Source organism: Coturnix japonica, chromosome 8, assembly GCF_001577835.2.
Source record: "Coturnix japonica isolate 7356 chromosome 8, Coturnix japonica 2.1, whole genome shotgun sequence".
In the NCBI taxonomy this organism is placed as follows: domain Eukaryota; kingdom Metazoa; phylum Chordata; class Aves; order Galliformes; family Phasianidae; genus Coturnix; species Coturnix japonica.
In genome coordinates, this window is record NC_029523.1 from 11,815,760 (window position 1) to 11,834,691 (window position 18,932).

The following is an 18,932-nucleotide window of genomic DNA, read 5'->3' on the forward strand; positions in this document are numbered from 1 at the left end:
ACTTTCAGTCAGCAGGGTGATCTCTGGGCTCCCAAGACCTGTAAGTTGTTGAGATGGGTCCAGCTGTATAATATCTGCTAACTCTCTCAGTCCTCAGTCCTGCCAGGCCCCGTGAACTCCTAGCTAATACGGGTTGGACATGACTTGATTCACTGTGTGTGTCTGCTTGGACTGTACTCCTCATCCATGTTTACTTGTGTGCTTTCTGAGGAATCTTTTTAAATGACATCTCTCTCAAACTGGAAGAACAGAGACTCACTGGAACTTCTTAATTGGAACCTGTTCAGACTCCTATTTCTGGAAGTTATTTCCCAGTCTGGCACACAGACATACTCATAGTTATTTTCCCACTTGGTATCCTTAAATAGTTGAGGGCCACAAACAACACAAAGTACATAGTTCTCATGATCACATGCTGAATTCAAGGCTACAGTGCTCTTTTGCTCTAAGTTTGCACCTTTTGATTTAGTTGAATCACTGGAATAGAAAAAGATTTCTACTAAGGCTGAAAATTGTGCTTGTAGGAAATTCCTGTTGATGTCTTTCTTGTATCAGTTCTGCATCAAAGTTATATACTTCTAGTAAGGTGAAATAATTTCAATCATAGAATCACAAGGTTGGAAAGGACCTACAAGATCATCTATTCCAACCTTCTCCCTTTATTGTACCTACAGAAAAACCACTAAACCATATCTTCTAGCGCCCTATTCAGACACCTCTTAAACACTGCCAGGGATGGTGACTCCACCACCTCCCTGGGCAGGCTATTCCAGTGCCTGACCACTCTCTGAGAGAAAAATGGTTGATCTATAGCATTAATTCAAGGCAAAATTTATTATGGTATGAGTAGGGAACAGTTCCTTAAACTTATCATGTTTGCAGTGAGGTAGTGAAAAGGTTGTCTGTCCTGGTTATAAGTACAGGTTGCTGGATTGTATAGCACAGTGCTAGAAGTAGGACTGGGGTACTTGGACAGCCTGCTGTTGCACAGTTGGTGTGAGATCCAAGGAATGCTATTTTTCTTTTTCCAGTTGGCATTTTATTGCTCTTTAATGACAGTTTCTACTTATGTGTTTTTTAAAGCTGTTTTTAAAGTACAGAATAATAACAAGCATTAAAATACTTTCTGTTTTGGAGGATATCTGTTTCTCTTCTGGTTTGGGCTGTTTTGTTTTGTTTTTGAATGGTGTTTGTTTTTGAAACAGTTCTGAAGGGTTCTTGAAAGTGTTTGGAAGTTTAAGGAAAGAAAAACAGCTTGGAGAGATGGTCAGATCCAACAAGGCAGCCAGCTGCTTATGGGCTTAGTGCTTAGAGGGTAGCTAGTGAGGTATGGATTGAAGTTCCTGTCTGAGAAGTGGATGTTGGTGATGGCATCTCATCAGCCTGTCAGATATGAGAAAACTCACCAGCAGAGAGTAAGTTCTGCACTCTGTACCTGAAGTACTATGCTTGCCTCCGGTAGGGAAGTGGTGCTGCTTGCGGACCTGCAGGAGTCTCTGGGGTGAGGGAGAAAGCGAGGGAGCTCTTGCTGGTGCTGTGTCATCCTCGGACTGGCAGGGAGACTTGAGGGCATTGTGGTCATGGGAAGTTCTCTAAGAGTTGTCTTTCAAAAGCCCTGGCTGCACTTTAGTCTTGACACTCAACAGCGTCTCTGCTGAGTCTCCATAGCTTTGTGCAGGTGTCCTTGGGCCCTGTGCCATCTCCTGGGATTACGGCTTCCTGGAGTCCCGTGGTGACTGCTGCTTCCACAGCCCATTCTGTGATTGATTCAGAAGGTTTTGATGGTGTGACCCAGAAACTCAGCAGTTTTGAGTAGTGTTCTGATGAGGATAACTCAGTCTGAACGCGATTTTGCTAGTACTGCAAATACAGATCCACCTTAACGCAAGCCAGGTTTGCGTTTCAGGTACTGTCTTCCAGTTCTTAATGTATTGCTACCCAGCAATTTTTTTAAGCTCATTGTGTGCTGTCTGAGTCTTAAAAATGTTGCTATGTTGTGTACCCGCTTTGAACTGCATAGAACTATAGATAGATAGCTGTCATTTCCAGACATGGAAGTATTACTATAGTTCATTGTTGTCAGTAGCTATTGTGTGCAGTCAGGATGTCCTGGGGAAAGAGCGGGCTTGGTTTAAAGTTGATGTTAAGTACATCAGCATTCCAGCGGTTATAAGCGAGAAGAAAGCTGTTTGTATTCAATTGAATTGGAGATTGGGCTAATTTTTTGGAGGGGGAGGGGAGATGTGCTAATTCTGGAGGGAAAAAAAAAAAATCATTTTTTAAATTCACTTTTTGACGGATTCTGAAAAGAAAGGATTTCTCTGGTAGACAACATGTATAGCTTAACAAGACGCCTCCTGGAACAGGAAGGCAGAGTGAAACAAGGCGGCATTTCTTTAGGGAGGGTTTATCTGTATTAATGTCTCATTGGCAAAGTGAAAGAGTTGCTCTTGCCTGAAGATTTTGCGGCTCATGGCTATCGGAATGTTGCAGTGGTAAGTGCTCTGAACGTACAGTTGGTTTTTATCAGTTCCTTTTAATTTTGAAGTGATTTGCATGTCATGCTGGCACTCAAATGATTTTTCCAGTCATTAGTTGCTGTTAATCAATAGATCTCGTAATAGCAGTTGTTGCTTACTGACTTGGAATGCCAAGTTGAGGTTTATAAGCAGTGTTATCTCTGGAAAGTTGAGGCTTTCAACTAACCTGATTTTTATTTTATTTTATTTTATTTTTTCAACCACTGGTATTTACAAATCGTTCTGTGGAGAATCGTTTAGTCTAATTGCAAACAAATTTCCAGAGACTTCTTGTAATCACAAAATGTAGCAGAGTGGTGAGGAGGTGGGAGCAGTGAACTGTGGCTATGAAGGCTGTTAATATATTTGTAATGTGTTTTGTATTGCTGTGGGCTTGTTACAACACATTTTTCCAGGTCTGCAAGTAATTGTGGAAATAGCCCAAAAGCCGAATACATATTTTCTGTATTAGCTTTTTACTGAAATGGTTATTATTAAGATGTTCAGGCCTGTTGGCATGCTGTATAAAAAGAAATGGATTCAGTTCTGTTAATTCACTGGTTAAAAACTTTTCCTTTCAGAAAGGAAATCTAATGGGGGAGTACATTTCTGTGCATTCTTTGTTACCCATTAGTGTTTATGCACCTGGCAGGAAGCTTGAATGCTCTTTAAGATTAAAGTCTACTAATTAAATTTGTCGAGAGAATGTCTATAGAACAGTAATGTTTAAAAGTGAATTAATTTTTCCTACTTCTATAAGTTATTGCAGTCCATTATTTGCATAGTAGTACCTGAAATGTAGGAAGGATTAATTAATAGTCACGGGTTTTAGAAGAAGGAATGAATATAAATGAAAATAAAAGTGATGAAAAGCAGTGAATAGCTTTATGTGCCAATGTGATACCTCTGAAAAAACATGATAATAATTAGTGTAATGTTGGAATACAGATGATGAAGAATATTGTGTTATTTAAATAAAATTAAGCTTTTGAAAAGAACTCCTAATGTAGATTTTTGTTCTGGAGCAAATCAGAATTCCATCCAGAAGACTCCGCTTTTGATCAAAGGGGCATGCTTGACTTCTGTACAAAAATTCCTGTGACCAATGAGTTAGAAATTGAGTTGGAAGCTAGATAAAAACATGGGTTTTGTCTTCTGCATTCTCCCTTCTTCCCCTTGTCTGGCAGTTGTGCCTGAATGAGTCTGAATGAATCGCTCTTCTCATCTCCGTATTATCCCAGTTGGTTATGGAAGCCTGTTGCAGGGTTGCTGTTAATTGTCTGAATGCTGTACTTGGTCACCAGCTGAAGCCTTTTAGTTTTTACAAAAGTTTTCCCTTTCCTATTTTGAAACAATGGTAGCTCTGCCTTCCTTCTTCCTCACTTATAACAGCTGAGTGGTTTTTGCTGGATGATGAAGCAGCAGTTGAAGTGTTTTGCAAGGGACGTTACTTTCCAATACTTTTTGTTTATCAGTGCTCAAGTCAGAAATCCCGTGTTCTGGGCATGCACAGGACTGCATACAGACTGGGAAGGGGACCTTTGAACTATTGCTCCTGTTCTGAAATTTCTACCCAGAAAAGGAGACGAGCAATTGCTCAAATATTTTGCCTTTGTTTTGTGAGCCGTTCTATGGTGGTGCTGCTGCTGCTGTGATTTTGATGCTTGGTAGTAAATGTTTTTCTCTTCCCCTGATGTTGCCATCATGTTCTCACAACCATCATGTTCTCACAAAAAGCTGCTGCTTAAATGGGGGGATGCAGGATGTGAGAAAGTAATCTGTTTGCATTGTGGAAATGGTTTGTTTCACAAATGCCATCTGGATGTTTGTTTCATTCCTTTAGCGTTTAAGTTTTTTTGTGTGTGTGTGGTTTTGTTTTTTGTTTTTTTTCCCCTTAACAATTTAAAAGAAGACATTAAAAATGCAATATTGTCTGTTCTGTTTGTGTATGAGTTTGTCATCAAGCATGGTGAACTTGCTTGACTCCACCTCTCACTCCTTGGTTTTGATTTCATTCTGTAGCGGTGAACTTCAAAGAAGTTAATGAAGAAAACAAAAGAGAACTCTTCAGTGAAGTATTTTCTTCCATTGAAACATTGGCATTCACATTTGGAAACGTGTAAGTTGGAATTCAGGATTTTTAAGAGCTCTGTGAAGCTGAATCAAATTAAGACCAAACAACAAACCCTTTTACTTTCTTTTAGACAAATATTGTCTGATACATCAACTTATATTATCCATATCTATTATACTTATATTGCTCTGCTGTGGTGTTAGTATTTCTTCTTAACGAGGAAAGCAGTGGTGGTATAGAAACTGCAAGGAATTCTAAAGTACTTCCAAAAATCTTTTTGAAAGACTTCTAGAGAACATTAGAGGCTATTAGAAACTATCTGAATTTTTGTTCTCAGTGATCTGAAATTAAAGTAGTGAAGTAACAGTTCTTTGTCCTTCTGGTAGTATTTCAGACTTCCTTATGGGAGATGTAGACAATGGCTCGTCGCTGGGACTTCCTGTATCTAGGAGAAGTCGGGTAGGCTAACCACATTCTACTGGAGTGTGAAATCCTATCTTTTAAAGCAGCTTCACTGAAGCCCTATGCTCTGTATGGCTGGGACGTTTTGAGTCAATTTTTGACACCAAAATGAAAACTACACCTGTGAAATGGTCACGTTTTCTGTGCAATGGAATATTGAATTGGAATTTGCGATGGTTAAATGGAATTTAGTGCAACTAGCGTATACTTTGCATGTTCAGATAAATGGAAAAACTCTTTTGTTGTGAAGCAAACAGTGACTGTCTGGGGACTTCTCTTATTTATGATCAGTTCCTATTTACATTTAAATTAAAAGACAAATCAAACAAACAAAAAAAAACCCTACTCACACCATTGCTACCATTCTCCATTTTAACTTTGTCTGAAAATAAAAACACCAAAATGTAAAATGGAAGCACACTGTTCTTCTAAAGCTTAAGGCTACTTTGCAGATATTTCTTTGCCTCTATCTTATGCTTACTCTCTGCTTCTGAGTTTCCCAGAGAAATTTATTCATTTAAGATGATGCAAGTCTTCAGAATACATAAATAGTTAAATGCTAGGGGGAGGTTTTTGGTTGGTAGACTTATTTGTTCACTTGCACTTACTCAGTGGCCCGCTTTACAGCACAGCCCCACAGATTATTCTACTTGCATAAATAAAGGGGTTGCAAAATGTTGCATCAGGACAAAGGCAGGGATAAAATCTTACACTAAGGTAAATTCCATTTCCTTATTATTGGATTAAATTCTTAAGTTGTACTTATTATCAGTGCTTCGTTAGAAAGTGTTATAGTCAGCTGTCATGCCTACAGTTCATACCTGCAAGAAATTTAGGAAAAACTGTAGCTTTATTTCCCTAAGAGAGAAATCCAGTATTCTAAGGGGCTGTAGAATGGTTTGTTACATGTATATTACAATAGGTCTTTGTAAAATTCTTTCAAAAATATAGGTAGGGAATTGCAGAACATCCTATGCTGGGACAGACCCACAAGGATCATTGAGTCCAACTCCTGAATCCATGCAGGACCAGACACAAATCAAACCCTATGTCTGAGAGTGTTGTTCAAATGCTCCTTGAACTCTGACAGTTTTGGGGCCATGCCCACTGCCCTGGGCAGCCTGTTCCATGCCGTGCACCCTCTCTCTGGTGCAGAACTTTTCTCCCCCCCCGGCACAGCCCCATGCTGTTCCCTGGAGCCCTGTTGCTATCACAGAGAGCAGAGCTCAGTGCTGCCCTTCTGCTCCCTGTGAGGAGCTGCAGCCACCATGAGGCCTCCCCTCAGCTCCTCTGCTCTGGGCTGTGTAAACTCAGGGACCTCAGCCATTCCTCTAGTCTCCTTGCCATCTTTGTAGTACTCCTTTGGATGTTCTCTAATAGTTCCATGTCCTCCTTATTTTGTGGCTCCCAAAGCTGCATGCAGAAGTCCATTAAAAGCTACTGGTTGCTTGAATATTAACTCCATGTGTAAAATCATTTTTTCATCACAACCTTTCAAGTCAGTTGGTTAAAAGATATTCTATTTGTAATGTCTTAGTTAACAGCTGTGGGAGCTTAGATGGAAACCTATGTTAGACAAGAGGAAACTTCAGGAATTTCTTGCTTTATTTGCAACAACAACAACAACAAAAAAAAAAACAACCACGGGGGGGAGGGGCAAAGGGAAGGTGATGTCATGGAATTTGTTAACCCATTAGTTCTAGCAAAAGTTTTTCTGCTTTTCTCGAATTTAATCTTTTTATTTCTTGTTCACCAGTCTTTTGAGAATCTCTCTGTGGAGTCTGGGGGTTCACTGCATGAAAGGGATGATATTCAAGGTGGGTTATTCCTGTAATATTTAGTGAAAACAGATACAGAATTGTGTTTATCTTGGTCACTGTTTGTAACACCTTTTGCTTCCAGAAAACTTTATGATAAAAAGAATTGCTGTTGCAGAGGTTTTGTACTTCAGTGAATAACCACTTGAGGATGCTTTTTTGGGAGAATTAAAGAAAGCAAGACTCAAAAGCACTTCTGTATGCCATTGTATGATTGATGTTTTGTTTGGTCACTTCCTTAAAGAAAGTTATGCTGACCATATGACTAGTAAAGGTAAAATACTATGACCCTTTAATTTGTTCTAAAACCTCTGTCAGCCCTGTTTAGAGTCAACTAGCATTAAAGAACAACTTGGGATGAGAGCTGCTTAAGTATTCACAGTTGGCTAATACTGGCTTTGCACTCAGTGTGTGGTCATGTCTAAAATTCATTCCTTTGCGTTTGATGCTTTATTTTCAGGACATCTTCGAGCAGAGGAGGTTGACAGCATGCTCCTAAGGAATGGCAGTGGAATTGAATCAGCTCTGTTGTATGCTAAAGCGTGGTCAAAATATACCAAGGATGTAGTCGCATGGGTAGAAAAAAAGCTTAGCTTGGGTGAGTGGCTCTTTTTGGTATTTAATCAGCTTTGTCATGATGGAATTAAATCTGTTGTCAGGCCCCTGTGCTGCAGACTGTCAATAATGTGATTTCTAAATTAGAAGCTATTCCACTGAAATGGACAGAACTATTATCCATTTCCTATAATTAAAGGCCTGAAAAAAGTGAAGGTGGTCCTAACCTTTCTCATAGGGAAAGAATGTAAAAAACATTTAGCATGCGGTATGATTATTACAATGAATAGATAATTGTGTGATTATTTTGTTTGTTTTTACAGAAGTGGAATGTGCTAAAAACTTAGCAAAAATGGCTGAAACTGCTAAAGCTGTTGTTGGACCCCAGGTGAGTAGGGCTTAGAGGCTGTTTTTAAGTCTTCATTATATGTCGGAGGCTTTCCCCAAAAGAGAAGGTTTTGGGACAACAAGGAATAGATTTTATTTGATACAGAAATAATTTATAATGCCAATCACTGTAAGAGATCTCTTGTATTCTGTTTTCATCCTCACTGACAATTTGGATAAATTTGTTTTATTTCTCTAATGTCTTCTATGTTTTGTAATTTGGACTTGTAGACTTTCTGAGTTTTCCTAGTAAAATGAAAGGTAACTGAAAAATCAGTCGTATTCAATGTTCATACCTAAATGACCTCCACACAAACTTAAATATACTTCATTAATCGCAATAGGAAGTTTAGTTCAATTATACTGACAGTCCTGATGTCAGCATACCTTTGCATTACCTAGAACACTAATGTTTTTTTCTCTGTAATTTTAGGATTATATGCCATTCCAATCAATATTCCTTAATGCTTTTCAAAATGATATTGAGAACAATCAACTTTGGCAACAGACAGCTGCTGCTCTCCAGTCTAACAAATTTGTGCAGGTAAAGCTACAGAAAGTGACAAAGATTTATTTTTTTTTAAGATTAAGAAGTTTTGTAACAGCACAGATTATTTGAAAGAACAAGCTTTTTGCTTCTAAGTCTTTTACATACTCTATTAATGTTTCCTATTTAGCCTCTTCTGGGAAGAAAAAATGAGTTGGATAAACAAAGGAAAGAAATCAAGGAGCTTTGGCAGCGTGAACAGAAAAAAATGGTTGGTGTTTTTCATATCTTACAGTGTTAAATCTCAAATTCTTCAGAAGGTCCATGCTTTCAAGCTAGGCTGTCTCATGTTACGTGCTTCAATTCACATGTAGGATCTGTAGGGTTTAGTTGATGTAGAATGTAGCTGCCAATTTTACAGCATATTCCTATTTGTAAGAGGCTATTTTTCTATGACATTGTTTAAATTACAGAGTACAGATCTGTGCACAGTGTCTTCTTAAAACATCACATTAAATAACCAATATAACATATAGCCAATAAATAACTTTTCCTTTTTTGTATATGTGGCAATCGGCAGCAAGAGCTGGAAGCTTCTCTAAGAAAAGCAAAGTTGCTATATATGCAGCGTCAAGATGAGTACGAAAAGGCCAAATCCAGCACTGCTCGTGCTGAAGAGGAACATCTTAGCTCAAGTGGAAGCTTCGTGAAAGACATCAGCAAGCAACTGGAAAAAAAACGAAGGCTAGAAGAGGAGGCTCTTCAAAAAGTACAGATTTTTGTTACTTATTGGTTTTGCTCATGCTTTCCCACTGAGATCATCTGAGCAAGTGTTCTGTTCCTAATTCATCACTTTAATTATGCTACTTTCATTCAGGCTTTTATCCTAAATGGGAATCTCCCAGTACAGGCTGTGGTTTGTGTTTGTGCCTGTAGTTTTTTTTCTAGTTTTTCTAGTGGTCCATCAACCCTTTTTACTTGTTTTCTTTAGGCTGAAGAGGCCAATGAATACTATAAAGCAAGCATGGCAGAAGTTGAAGAAAAAAGAAGTGATTTGGAAAGCTTTAAAAGTGATGTTTTAACGCAGCTTCGGGAACTTATTTACCAATGTGATCTAACTCTTAAAGCTGTAAGCATGCTTTTTAAAATAATACTGTCAGTAACATGACTTGGTTTAATTTTTAAGTAGAGGTATGTAAGGATTCTTAAGGATGAAAGAAAACTGCCGTACCACCAGCATCCACCTCTGATGTCATGGATGAAAATGATGAGGTAGAGACTTTCAGAGCAGGACTTGTAACATTCCCTCCAGAGGGTGGAAATTGACTTTTTGGTAGTATCAAACCATGCTGTTTATCCTATTCAATTCAAAGTAGGAAACCACTCTTTGCTACTTGGTATGTTTGTTTAGCTCATAAACAGCATCTGCAGTTGACATCTGGGAATCCTGAACAAAATGCAATCCTACAAGTTTTACTATTTCCTAGAATTTTCTAGTAGTATTCTTTAAATTGTCTTGATACTAATTTGAGAAATATGTAGTGAGTGATATACAAATACTGGAATATTTCTTCTCCTTACAGGTAACAGTTAACCTGTTCCAGCTGCAGCATGCACAGGTTGTGTCTCTTCCAGTGAACTGCCAGTCACTCTGTGAGAGTGCCAAACTTTATGACCCTGGTCAGCAGTATTCAGAGTTTGTGAAAAGTTTGCCTAAGGAAGGCATTCGTATTGAACCAGGATCTTTTGAAACCCAGAGCTCCCAGATTGATGGGTGAGTCTCAAACTAATGGTGATACCTTTGCTTTAGAGTTAAATGGAAAGCATAGATGTCTAGCATTGAAGCAGAACTTTTGTAAGACTGAGTCCTGGTGATTTACCATATCTTAACATTCTTTTACATATTTTTGGTAGTTAATTCTATGTATAATGTTGCCATTGAAATCTGACTTAAATTCCAAAGCAGTGTCACTTTGCATATTAAGACTTGCAAAAATATCAACAGTGTGTAAGGATTCAATTCTTACTGCTTTAACGTAGATGTTAGTATTCAAAAAGAATAACTTCTGAACTCTGATGTTCACTAGTGTGAGTATTTGATACTCAGTTTTTGAAAAATCTGAGGTTTTTCTCTTCTTTTGACTGCCTTGCTGCTCCTGCACGTGTGTAGGTTTTGGACATTTTGGAAAGGAAGCTGGGTTGAATTTTTGTCCCATACAATAAATTATAAAGAAAATTTCCAGTCAGTGTGAAATGGTAGCTTTTACTGTTTATCTGTTAAAGGTATAGCTAAGAATAAAATAATAAAAACAAGACAGAGATTTGTCAGTATTCAAAATGCTGTGTCTGCCTAGAACTTGATGTAAAATAGTCATCCTGGCACCCAAGTGTGAGAGTATCCATTCCACTCTGTATGTTTCACAGTTCTACAGGAAAGTGTTGTATTGTTTTTTCTAAAGAGAACTAAATACAAAAACCTAATGCTTGAGTCAGACTTGTACCAACAAAAGCCAGGAAATGCTGAGTTAAAGCAGAGATTCTTTGTCCTTGTCTCTCAACTTCCTACCTTTTAAGACTGATTTAGACTGTATTCATAAACTTTAACCTCGGGGATTTAACTGTACAGCTCCCCAAGAAAGCGTTAAGTGTGAAACCTCTGACTTATACTCTTCCAGCTATTTACTGCACATGAATCATACAAGAAACTGTGCCCACCCCCACCCCCCACAAGACATGGCCTTGTGATTCTTTGGGAGCTCTGCATTTAAGTTACTGTGGCTTGGGCAAATGCATGTTTTAATGTTTTTAGTCTATTTTCTCCTGCTGGATAGGGTAGAATCCATTAAGCAGCAGTACTTGGCTAGTAGGCTTTTTTTGTCCATGAGGTACTTTTCATTGATAAGACTTAACTTGTTTCCTGTCCACATCTTGAGAGCAGATTTTTTACTGTGGATTTAGGGCTCTGCCAGGTTCAGCACATTTGCTGTTTGTTTTGTTTGTTTCTGTTGGTATTTCATTTTTTCTTGGTGCTGTTCTTGCTCTTGTTTTTCAGGCAGAAATGTAGATCCTGCGGCAGTACCTGGCAAAATTTTAACATCTATATGTTTATTTGTGATTAGTGGGTAATTCTCTGGGCAGAGAATCTTTCAGAGGAAAGTGTAAGAACAGGATGGAATAGCTATTATGTTATTTTGGTCTTTCAACAGATTTGCTGTATTTTCAAAATCTGAAAAATAAGCCATTAAACCTTGCAGAGGTCTGGAGGAGCTGATTTACATGAAAGAAAAATATATATTCTTAATTAAAAATAGATTGCCGTGCTGCTTTCTAATTTTGGCTTTACTAATGACAGGGCGAATATGAATGTTCATGAACAGCAATGAAATGAAAGATGTTTGCGTTGGGATGGAAAAAAAGTTTTTTATTTAATTCTGTGTTATTCATGCTTCTAATTACTTTCTTCTTTTTGAAGGGTTTTTAATAAGCAATCAGCCAACAGTATCCATACATCCCATGGTAACTTATCTCAGTGCTCAGGAGACTTTCCAGCCCAGATGTTAGATGATGTGGGAAGTCCAATCTATCATCGTTCCCAGAGGATTGGTGAGAAGAGATCGTCCAGCAGCACAGATATCCAAGGTAGTTCTGTTTCAGCTAGAATTCAGTCTCTGAATAAAAATACCCGTTAAAACAGGTGCTTGATGAGTCACCATCAGAAACAGCACTATAGGGGAAAAGAAATCATTTTAGAGTCTGAAGCCTGAAAGCAGTTGTGTTCTCAAGCATCAGAAAAAAAATGGAAAACTGTCTGTATGCGTAGTTTAGGTTCTCTGACCAGAAGTGTGAGGTGTAACTCTTAACAGCAGGTTCTGTTAAGCTCAATGTATTGAATTATCTCAATAAATATCAGCAATTTGGTCATATGTTTTTTTGTTAAAACAATGTTGATTTTTGCTGTTCTGCAGAAGTATGAGTATCAAGCTCTTTGAAACTGATTTTTTCGTACTGAAGTTTTTACAGATATATGTATTCTGTTCTTATAACTGTAGCAATATTTTCCGATTTTGAACATAACTATTTTTTTAGTAAAAAAGATTGTCGTTCTTCACATTTGTAATTGGATTTTATTTCTAAAAGTGATGCGAGGGCCACCGCCATTCAGATCTTGGTCAGTTGGAAACCAGAGTGGAGGAATGTGCAGTGATTCTGAAAGTGCAGGAGGAAGCAGTGAGTCACGATCTATGGATTCTCCATCTGCTAGCCCAGGTACAGCAACAGTCACTGCTATACTGATTTTTAGATCTTTACTTTGGACTGTTTAAAATTAATGAAGATGTTGTTGTTAACTTAGCAAATGTTGGGCAGAGCCTACAATGACAATGAGCAGATGGGTGGAAGTGATATTTTGAGCTTCCTGATGTATTTTTTTTCCTGTCATCTTCTAGGGGATTTTAAAAGACGACTTCCACGAACACCATCTACTGGTACTATGTCATCTGCAGATGATCTTGATGAAAGAGAACCACCATCTCCTTCAGACTGTGGTAATGTTGTTTCCATACCTGAATTCCCCAAAAGATGGCTGTTGTCATGTAGTGTGACTCTTCTCTTTAATGAGCTTGAGGAAAAATACACTAAATGTATTGTGGTTGCCAGCACATCTGTTTAATCAGTGTTTGAACTTTTAAGAACTTTTCTAGGCTATTAACTCTATGCATTAACTTTAAATTTTTATCAGTAAAACAAAGGATTTTTTGTGGGAGGGGAGTACTGATAGCTTGGATGAGTCATGAAAAGCACCAGTTGGTAGTGTGCTTTAGAACACTTCAGGTACTGTTCTAATGTTATCATGGAGGATTGGGGATTAAAAATGAAAAACAGTTTAATTCCACTTCTATGTAAGACAATACAATAGATAATCCATTTTGCAGTCTGTAACAATGTTTTGCTTCCTTGTGATTCTACGGCACAGTTCTTTAATTAAAAAAAAGATACCGTATCTCATTAATAGATATTACAGTGACTGAAACAAAAATTCTCTCCAGGTTTAAATGATCTGACATCTGAAACTGCAAATTCTCCAGGACCTTTTAGAAACACTAATATGTCTAAAGCGGCACAAACACATAAACTACGGAAGCTGAGAGCTCTGTCTAAATGCAGAGAATGTGACAGCTTAGTGGTATTTGGAGCTGAATGTGAGGAGGTAAGCTGGAAAGTATTTTAAGTTGCTGCTTTGAATTTATGTGAAGTTGAGAATTTTGTAAGCTTTTTTCTATGTAAAAAGTACAGATTTTGTAGGTCATAAAATTCTCATTATCAAAGACATCACTGACTAATAAATCTTGTTTGCCTATGGGGATGACAAGTCTTTGTTTTTCCTCATGTGGGGTGGCAAACATCAACAGTATTTCTTATGATGTTAGATTGTGACAAGCCATGTACTTTTTCTCTCCCTCATAGTGTTCACTTGCATGCCATAAGAAATGTTTAGAGACGTTAGCTATTCAGTGTGGACACAAAAAACTTCATGGGAGGCTTCACTTGTTTGGAGTGGAATTTGCTCAAGCTGCCAAAAATATTCCTGATGGCATTCCTTTCATCATTAAGAAGTGTACATCAGAAATCGAAAGCAGAGCACTGAATGTCAAGGTATGGTCCAGTCTGTATATAAAAACATATATAGAAATTCTTGGGGGAGGGGGGGGGAGTGAGGGGGGGGGAATGAACAAAAAGTCATCTTTTAAGGTTATATTTCTGTACTGTTAATCTCACCCATGTTATACTCATGTTCTTGCTTATCAAATTAAGATTGAGCTGTGCTGGTCTTTTAATTTCAGGGTATCTATCGTGTGAATGGAGCCAAATCAAGAGTTGAGAAGCTTTGTCAAGCTTTTGAAAATGGAAGTGATTTGGTTGAGCTCTCAGAGCTTTATGCGCATGATATTAGCAATGTTCTCAAGCTGTATCTTCGCCAGGTATGTGCTTAAGATGTCAAATGAATAAACCACTGTAATATAGCATATTTCTTCATTTCAAGCAAGAAAAACTCCTTTTAGTAATCCTGCAACTTAAGACTGTACTTTTGTAGTAGGGTTTCTTTTCTTATAGAGCATGTGATGGAGCAGAGAAAGCTATGAGATTACTGACAGCTGGTATAAGAATCTAGATTCTGCATGGGCATGATGGGTCTGAAATGCCAGTACTACTTACAGAATTAGCTTTTATTTATCTGTTTGTGGTAAAGCCAAACTGTTTAAAACTTATGATTTTTTGCTCACGTGTTGTTCTGTATCTGCAATGTAGCATCTTCCCTCATAGCAATAACCTTGAAATCTGAACATGTGTTGATAAGTGCTCAGTGTTGAAGCTCCTGTAGCAAAGTTCTAGCAGGAAGTGTAAGGGGGTGTTTCTTCACCCAGATTTATTTTTTTTTTAACAAATTGGTTTGAGCTAATAAAGACTAAATGTTGTCTTAAAAAACAAAAAACACACTCAACCAGACAAGGTTGAAGCAAAACTGGAAAGAAACAGAAGTTAAAATTTGGGCTTGAATAATTTCTGTTATTTTCATGTTTTTTCAGCTTCCGGAACCCTTGATTTTATTTCGGCTTTACAATGAGTTCATTGGACTTGCAAAAGAAAGCCAGAGCATCAGTGAGGAATTGGATGCTAAACAAGCTAGTCCCAAGTCAAAGAAAAGGCAATCAATCTGTATTGAACTGAATAGGATCATTATTAAAATTAAAGATCTTCTGAAACAACTGCCTGTACCCAACTATAACACTCTTCAGTACCTTATTGGCCACCTTCACAGGTGAGAATAGACTCCAACTGCCAATTGATGTTGAAAGTTGAACAGTATAGTTCAGTGTATAGTATTAGGAAACTGTACTTTTTTGGATGACAGTAGAAGTTATTTGTATTTGCCGCTGGCTTTTTCCTATAAATAGTTGTGTGATTTTGAGCATGCTGCAGTTGTGTTCTGTCATATGCTGCATCCTTATGTTGAAAGAGAACATAACGGTGCTTCAAAAATAGCATAAGTAATGTTATAGTTTGTCTCTGTATACATTAAACCCAACAAACTTAAATGTAGATCTTTGAGTCATCACGTTACTAGATTCTAACCTTGGTTTCTCAATCTCCCTTCCCTTTCCTCCCACCACGCTTCTCCCAATTCCTCAAAATTCCAGGTAGTCACTGATGATGCTAAATATAAAGTGTTAGAACACCACACCCTGTGTGGAGGGGCTTAGTCTGTGTTGCTGTTTAGTGCTGTCTTCAGTGATGATTCTGCCTGCTGCCCATCCAAACCCACCTCAAGATTCTTTTTTCTTTTAAACTCTTCAGATATAAATGAGAATTAATATCTACAATATTTCTGAAGTAGTGAAACCCTCTAACTCTTGAATTTTTCTCACCTCTCCTTATGCAGGGTTACAGAACAGTCTGATGAAAACAAAATGTCAGCTAGCAACCTTGGCATAATATTTGGCCCAACTCTAATCAGGCCACGCCAAACAGATGCTACAGTTTCTTTATCATCACTTGCGGATTATCCATATCAGGCCCGAGTAGTGGAGCTGCTCATAACGTACTATGAGAAGATATTTGATGTTTCATCGCAACCATTTCTGAGCACATCACAGACTGAAGAAAATGCTGTTACAGTCAGAATTGCTTTTTCAGCAGAAGAGAGGGAGCCACAGCAGCAGAGAAAGTCATTTGTTGCTGTGAAGGAAGTGAGTCACTTCTCTTGTACTTTTCTGGGGAGGAATGTCTTTTCTCTTGTTCTCATTTACTTTTGCTCTGACTTCTGTTAACAGGGTGTTCTAATAGCTCCAAGTGAAAACAGAGCTCCAGAAACAACTGCATTGCTTTTGGAATCAAACAATAGCAAGAATGCAAAAGCACAAGTAGATACAACCGTAACTGGTTAGTGGGCTTTTATGTATTGAATTGGTAAATAATTAGCAGTCTTGTTTAATCAGGTCATAGTATTTGCTGTTCTTCAGTTTAGTAAGTATTGTCTAAAAATTGCTTGTTGCTGCTTGATACAGTGTGTGTTTTCATAACAGGAGAATTACATCTTTTAAGGGCTTTTGGTTTAAAAAAAAAAAGTGTTTAGAGAATCAGTTTAAAGTATTTGTTAAGAGAGCACGGCAGTGAGTAGTGATTTCTCTTGAAACAAAATAAATAAACTTGAGGTGACTCTGGTTTTCTGCATTCTACTATGGTGCTATGGACCAATACTGAGTAATTAATGTGTTTTGACTGTTGTCAAACAGAACATCCTTCACCGCAACTTGGTGGAACTAAATCAGAGGCCTCTGGAAAGAATAATTCTCTACTGGAGTCATCAGCTACCAACATTTTGGACATTCATATTTCTGCTCCAAAAGAGCCAGGTATAGTGCCAAAATCCAGAAGTGTTAAAATCTTAAAAATGAAAAATAAATAGGAGTAGTAAAGCACTAGCAAGAGAAAATAATACAGCGTGCTTCTTCCTGATTTCTTTCTCCTTGGTCACATCTGTACATTATCTGTTTTAACGTTATTGAAATGCTAAAATTTGGCTATTGTGGGATACTCTAGTAATGAGTACAGGATAGACCTAAAAACTGTTATCCCATTACTGTACCAGCTGTGAGGGGGTCAGTGGTGAAGCTTGCATTCTGTTTGTAAAAATTCTGAAGACTCCAGTAACATCTATTTATGTGTTTCTAGGTGATGCTGTGAGTCCGGCTTCAGAGAAAGACAGTCATTCATTTACTTCTGCAGGTGAAGAGAGCTGTAAAGTTAACTTGTTTCCTGCAAAACCTAATCGTCAAATTACCAAAGTTCCGTTGCGGGTTCCAAGGACAAAACCAGCTATTCGCCCTGTGAGCTTACCTGTGGACAGGATACTTCCTCCTTGTGTTTTGAATGAGAGAAATTCACGAAATGCAGGAGCTGTAAGTTCAGATCAGCTTGGCAGAAGCCCTACTATTGAAGAAGTTTCAGAAGCTAAGGCACTCCCTGCTGTCAATACATTCTGCAGACTTTCTTGTTGTGACACTCAGATGCTGCAAAAAACCTGGGACAAGCAATATAAACAGTATGATATTACAGCAAGGACAGCAATGATTGTGACAAATGTTCCCCAGGAGAACCGAGCACTTGAGAGCGGAACTGCAGGTGCCTTATCTTCATCATGTAGTAATAATTCAACTAATGCCATTATACCTAGTAAGCCATATTCTCTTTCTGTCAGGTCAGGAAGGACAGCAACAGATGGGAACAGTACCAGTGCCCATCCTCTTGCTGCCTTCAGGGCACCAAGAACGCTGCAACCACCCCCAGGGACATTTTATAAACCGCCTTCTAACAAACCTAAACAAAGTGAACAGAGTTCAGTAGAACAAGCTAAAACTTGTGCATCAACCAGTGCTAGCTCTGTGCTTCAGCAGGATACTGTGAAACTGGGTAGGAGCTCTGCGCTTCCATCGGGCATTCCTGGACAAAGCACAAATGAACAAAAAACCGGCGCAGAGGATACTCACTCCACAGATCTGAAGCCAGTGTACCAGAGACTAAGGCCAAAAAGGATCCAAGAGTTAGAACACAGGGAAGCTCACTTCGTATAGGGTGCAAATTCCTCTTGGACCGAATGCAACGTGTTGATCTTGCCGGGGAAGCTTCACTTTTCCTTGAGAATCCTACTTTTGTGCCATATGGGAGTTATTTTTTTATATATGCTGCCTTTTAAACATGGGGGGATGAGGGGTGTGGAATTGTGCTGGTAATGAGTCAAATTTTCTCTTGTAGTTCAGTGGATTTTCATAAAGATTTATTGCATTCCCAGTCTAGATACGGCAAATGGATTCACTGAATAAGATATATAGAGCTTCATTTCATTGTATGGAATGAAGTGCTTAACTGTAGAGGAAAGACTATCACATGTAGCTATGAAATGACCTATTTTCATAATAGACCTTATTAATAAAAATTGAAGGCCTGATATTCACTGTCTTAAGCATAAACCAAAGCTCCTGCTTTGCTCTATAAAAGCATTTGTTCAGTTTTCTAATCCGTGCAATTAAGGCTTTGCTCCTGAACAGACTTGCATACTGGCCAGCATGGCCCATAATTATGTATCATATGTGTATATTTAGGCAGACGTGGTCATCTGTTGCCAGTTCTCTATGTTGTCACTTTAATATATTATTTTTTGTACAGCAAGGATGCACTTACTGAGCTTCACCATTCAGAAGCAGCAATTGAGCCACATCTGGTTTCTTGTGTAGCTTAGTGAGTGGGACAAATGTGCACGGTGCGTTGTGTATGGGTGCCCTTGTGGGGAGACTCAGCTGAGCGGTGCTGTCTTCCCCAGCAGGCCAAAATGGCAGCGGTTTGCTTGCTATAGATCAGTTCCACGTTAAGCTGGTGTGACTGAAATGAAGAGCATGGCTTCCGACTTTCAGCAAGAGACCTGGAAATAACCAAAAATCTACAGCAGTAAGCGCATCTAATGGTTTTCACTTTGTATTAAATGGTTTTTACGTGTACACTGTTATATTTGCTTTGAAATACATTAACTTGTTAACATTTCAGTGACTCTATGGTTTCTGTATCTGGGTACCTTCTAA

At 38.3% G+C, this 18,932-nt stretch overlaps 1 protein-coding gene across 4 annotated transcripts in view; it reads left to right on the top strand.

Annotated features, from left to right (window-relative positions):
- ARHGAP29 (Rho GTPase activating protein 29) overlaps nt 1–18,891 on the top strand; it is a 46,706-nt gene extending 27,815 nt beyond the window's left edge. For 2 of the 4 annotated variants that reach the window (XM_015870018.2, XM_015870017.2), the window contains exons 4-24: nt 4,542–4,638; nt 4,980–5,052; nt 6,812–6,872; nt 7,333–7,470; nt 7,751–7,815; nt 8,248–8,358; nt 8,492–8,572; nt 8,882–9,070; nt 9,293–9,430; nt 9,885–10,075; nt 11,774–11,940; nt 12,439–12,567; nt 12,747–12,845; nt 13,347–13,507; nt 13,765–13,953; nt 14,142–14,279; nt 14,886–15,118; nt 15,740–16,046; nt 16,131–16,239; nt 16,593–16,712; nt 17,032–18,891. In XM_015870018.2, coding sequence (XP_015725504.1) covers nt 4,542–4,638; nt 4,980–5,052; nt 6,812–6,872; nt 7,333–7,470; nt 7,751–7,815; nt 8,248–8,358; nt 8,492–8,572; nt 8,882–9,070; nt 9,293–9,430; nt 9,885–10,075; nt 11,774–11,940; nt 12,439–12,567; nt 12,747–12,845; nt 13,347–13,507; nt 13,765–13,953; nt 14,142–14,279; nt 14,886–15,118; nt 15,740–16,046; nt 16,131–16,239; nt 16,593–16,712; nt 17,032–17,930 — 3,695 coding nt within the window. In that variant the 3' untranslated portion in view covers nt 17,931–18,891. Of the gene's footprint in view, nt 1–2,139; nt 2,496–4,541; nt 4,639–4,979; nt 5,053–6,811; nt 6,873–7,332; nt 7,471–7,750; nt 7,816–8,247; nt 8,359–8,491; nt 8,573–8,881; nt 9,071–9,292; nt 9,431–9,884; nt 10,076–11,773; nt 11,941–12,438; nt 12,568–12,746; nt 12,846–13,346; nt 13,508–13,764; nt 13,954–14,141; nt 14,280–14,885; nt 15,119–15,739; nt 16,047–16,130; nt 16,240–16,592; nt 16,713–17,031 lie in introns of those variants that run through there. The other 2 variants (XM_015870019.2, XM_032446111.1) reach the window with 2 other exon arrangements.
- Nucleotides 18,892–18,932: the final 41 nt, after the last annotated feature.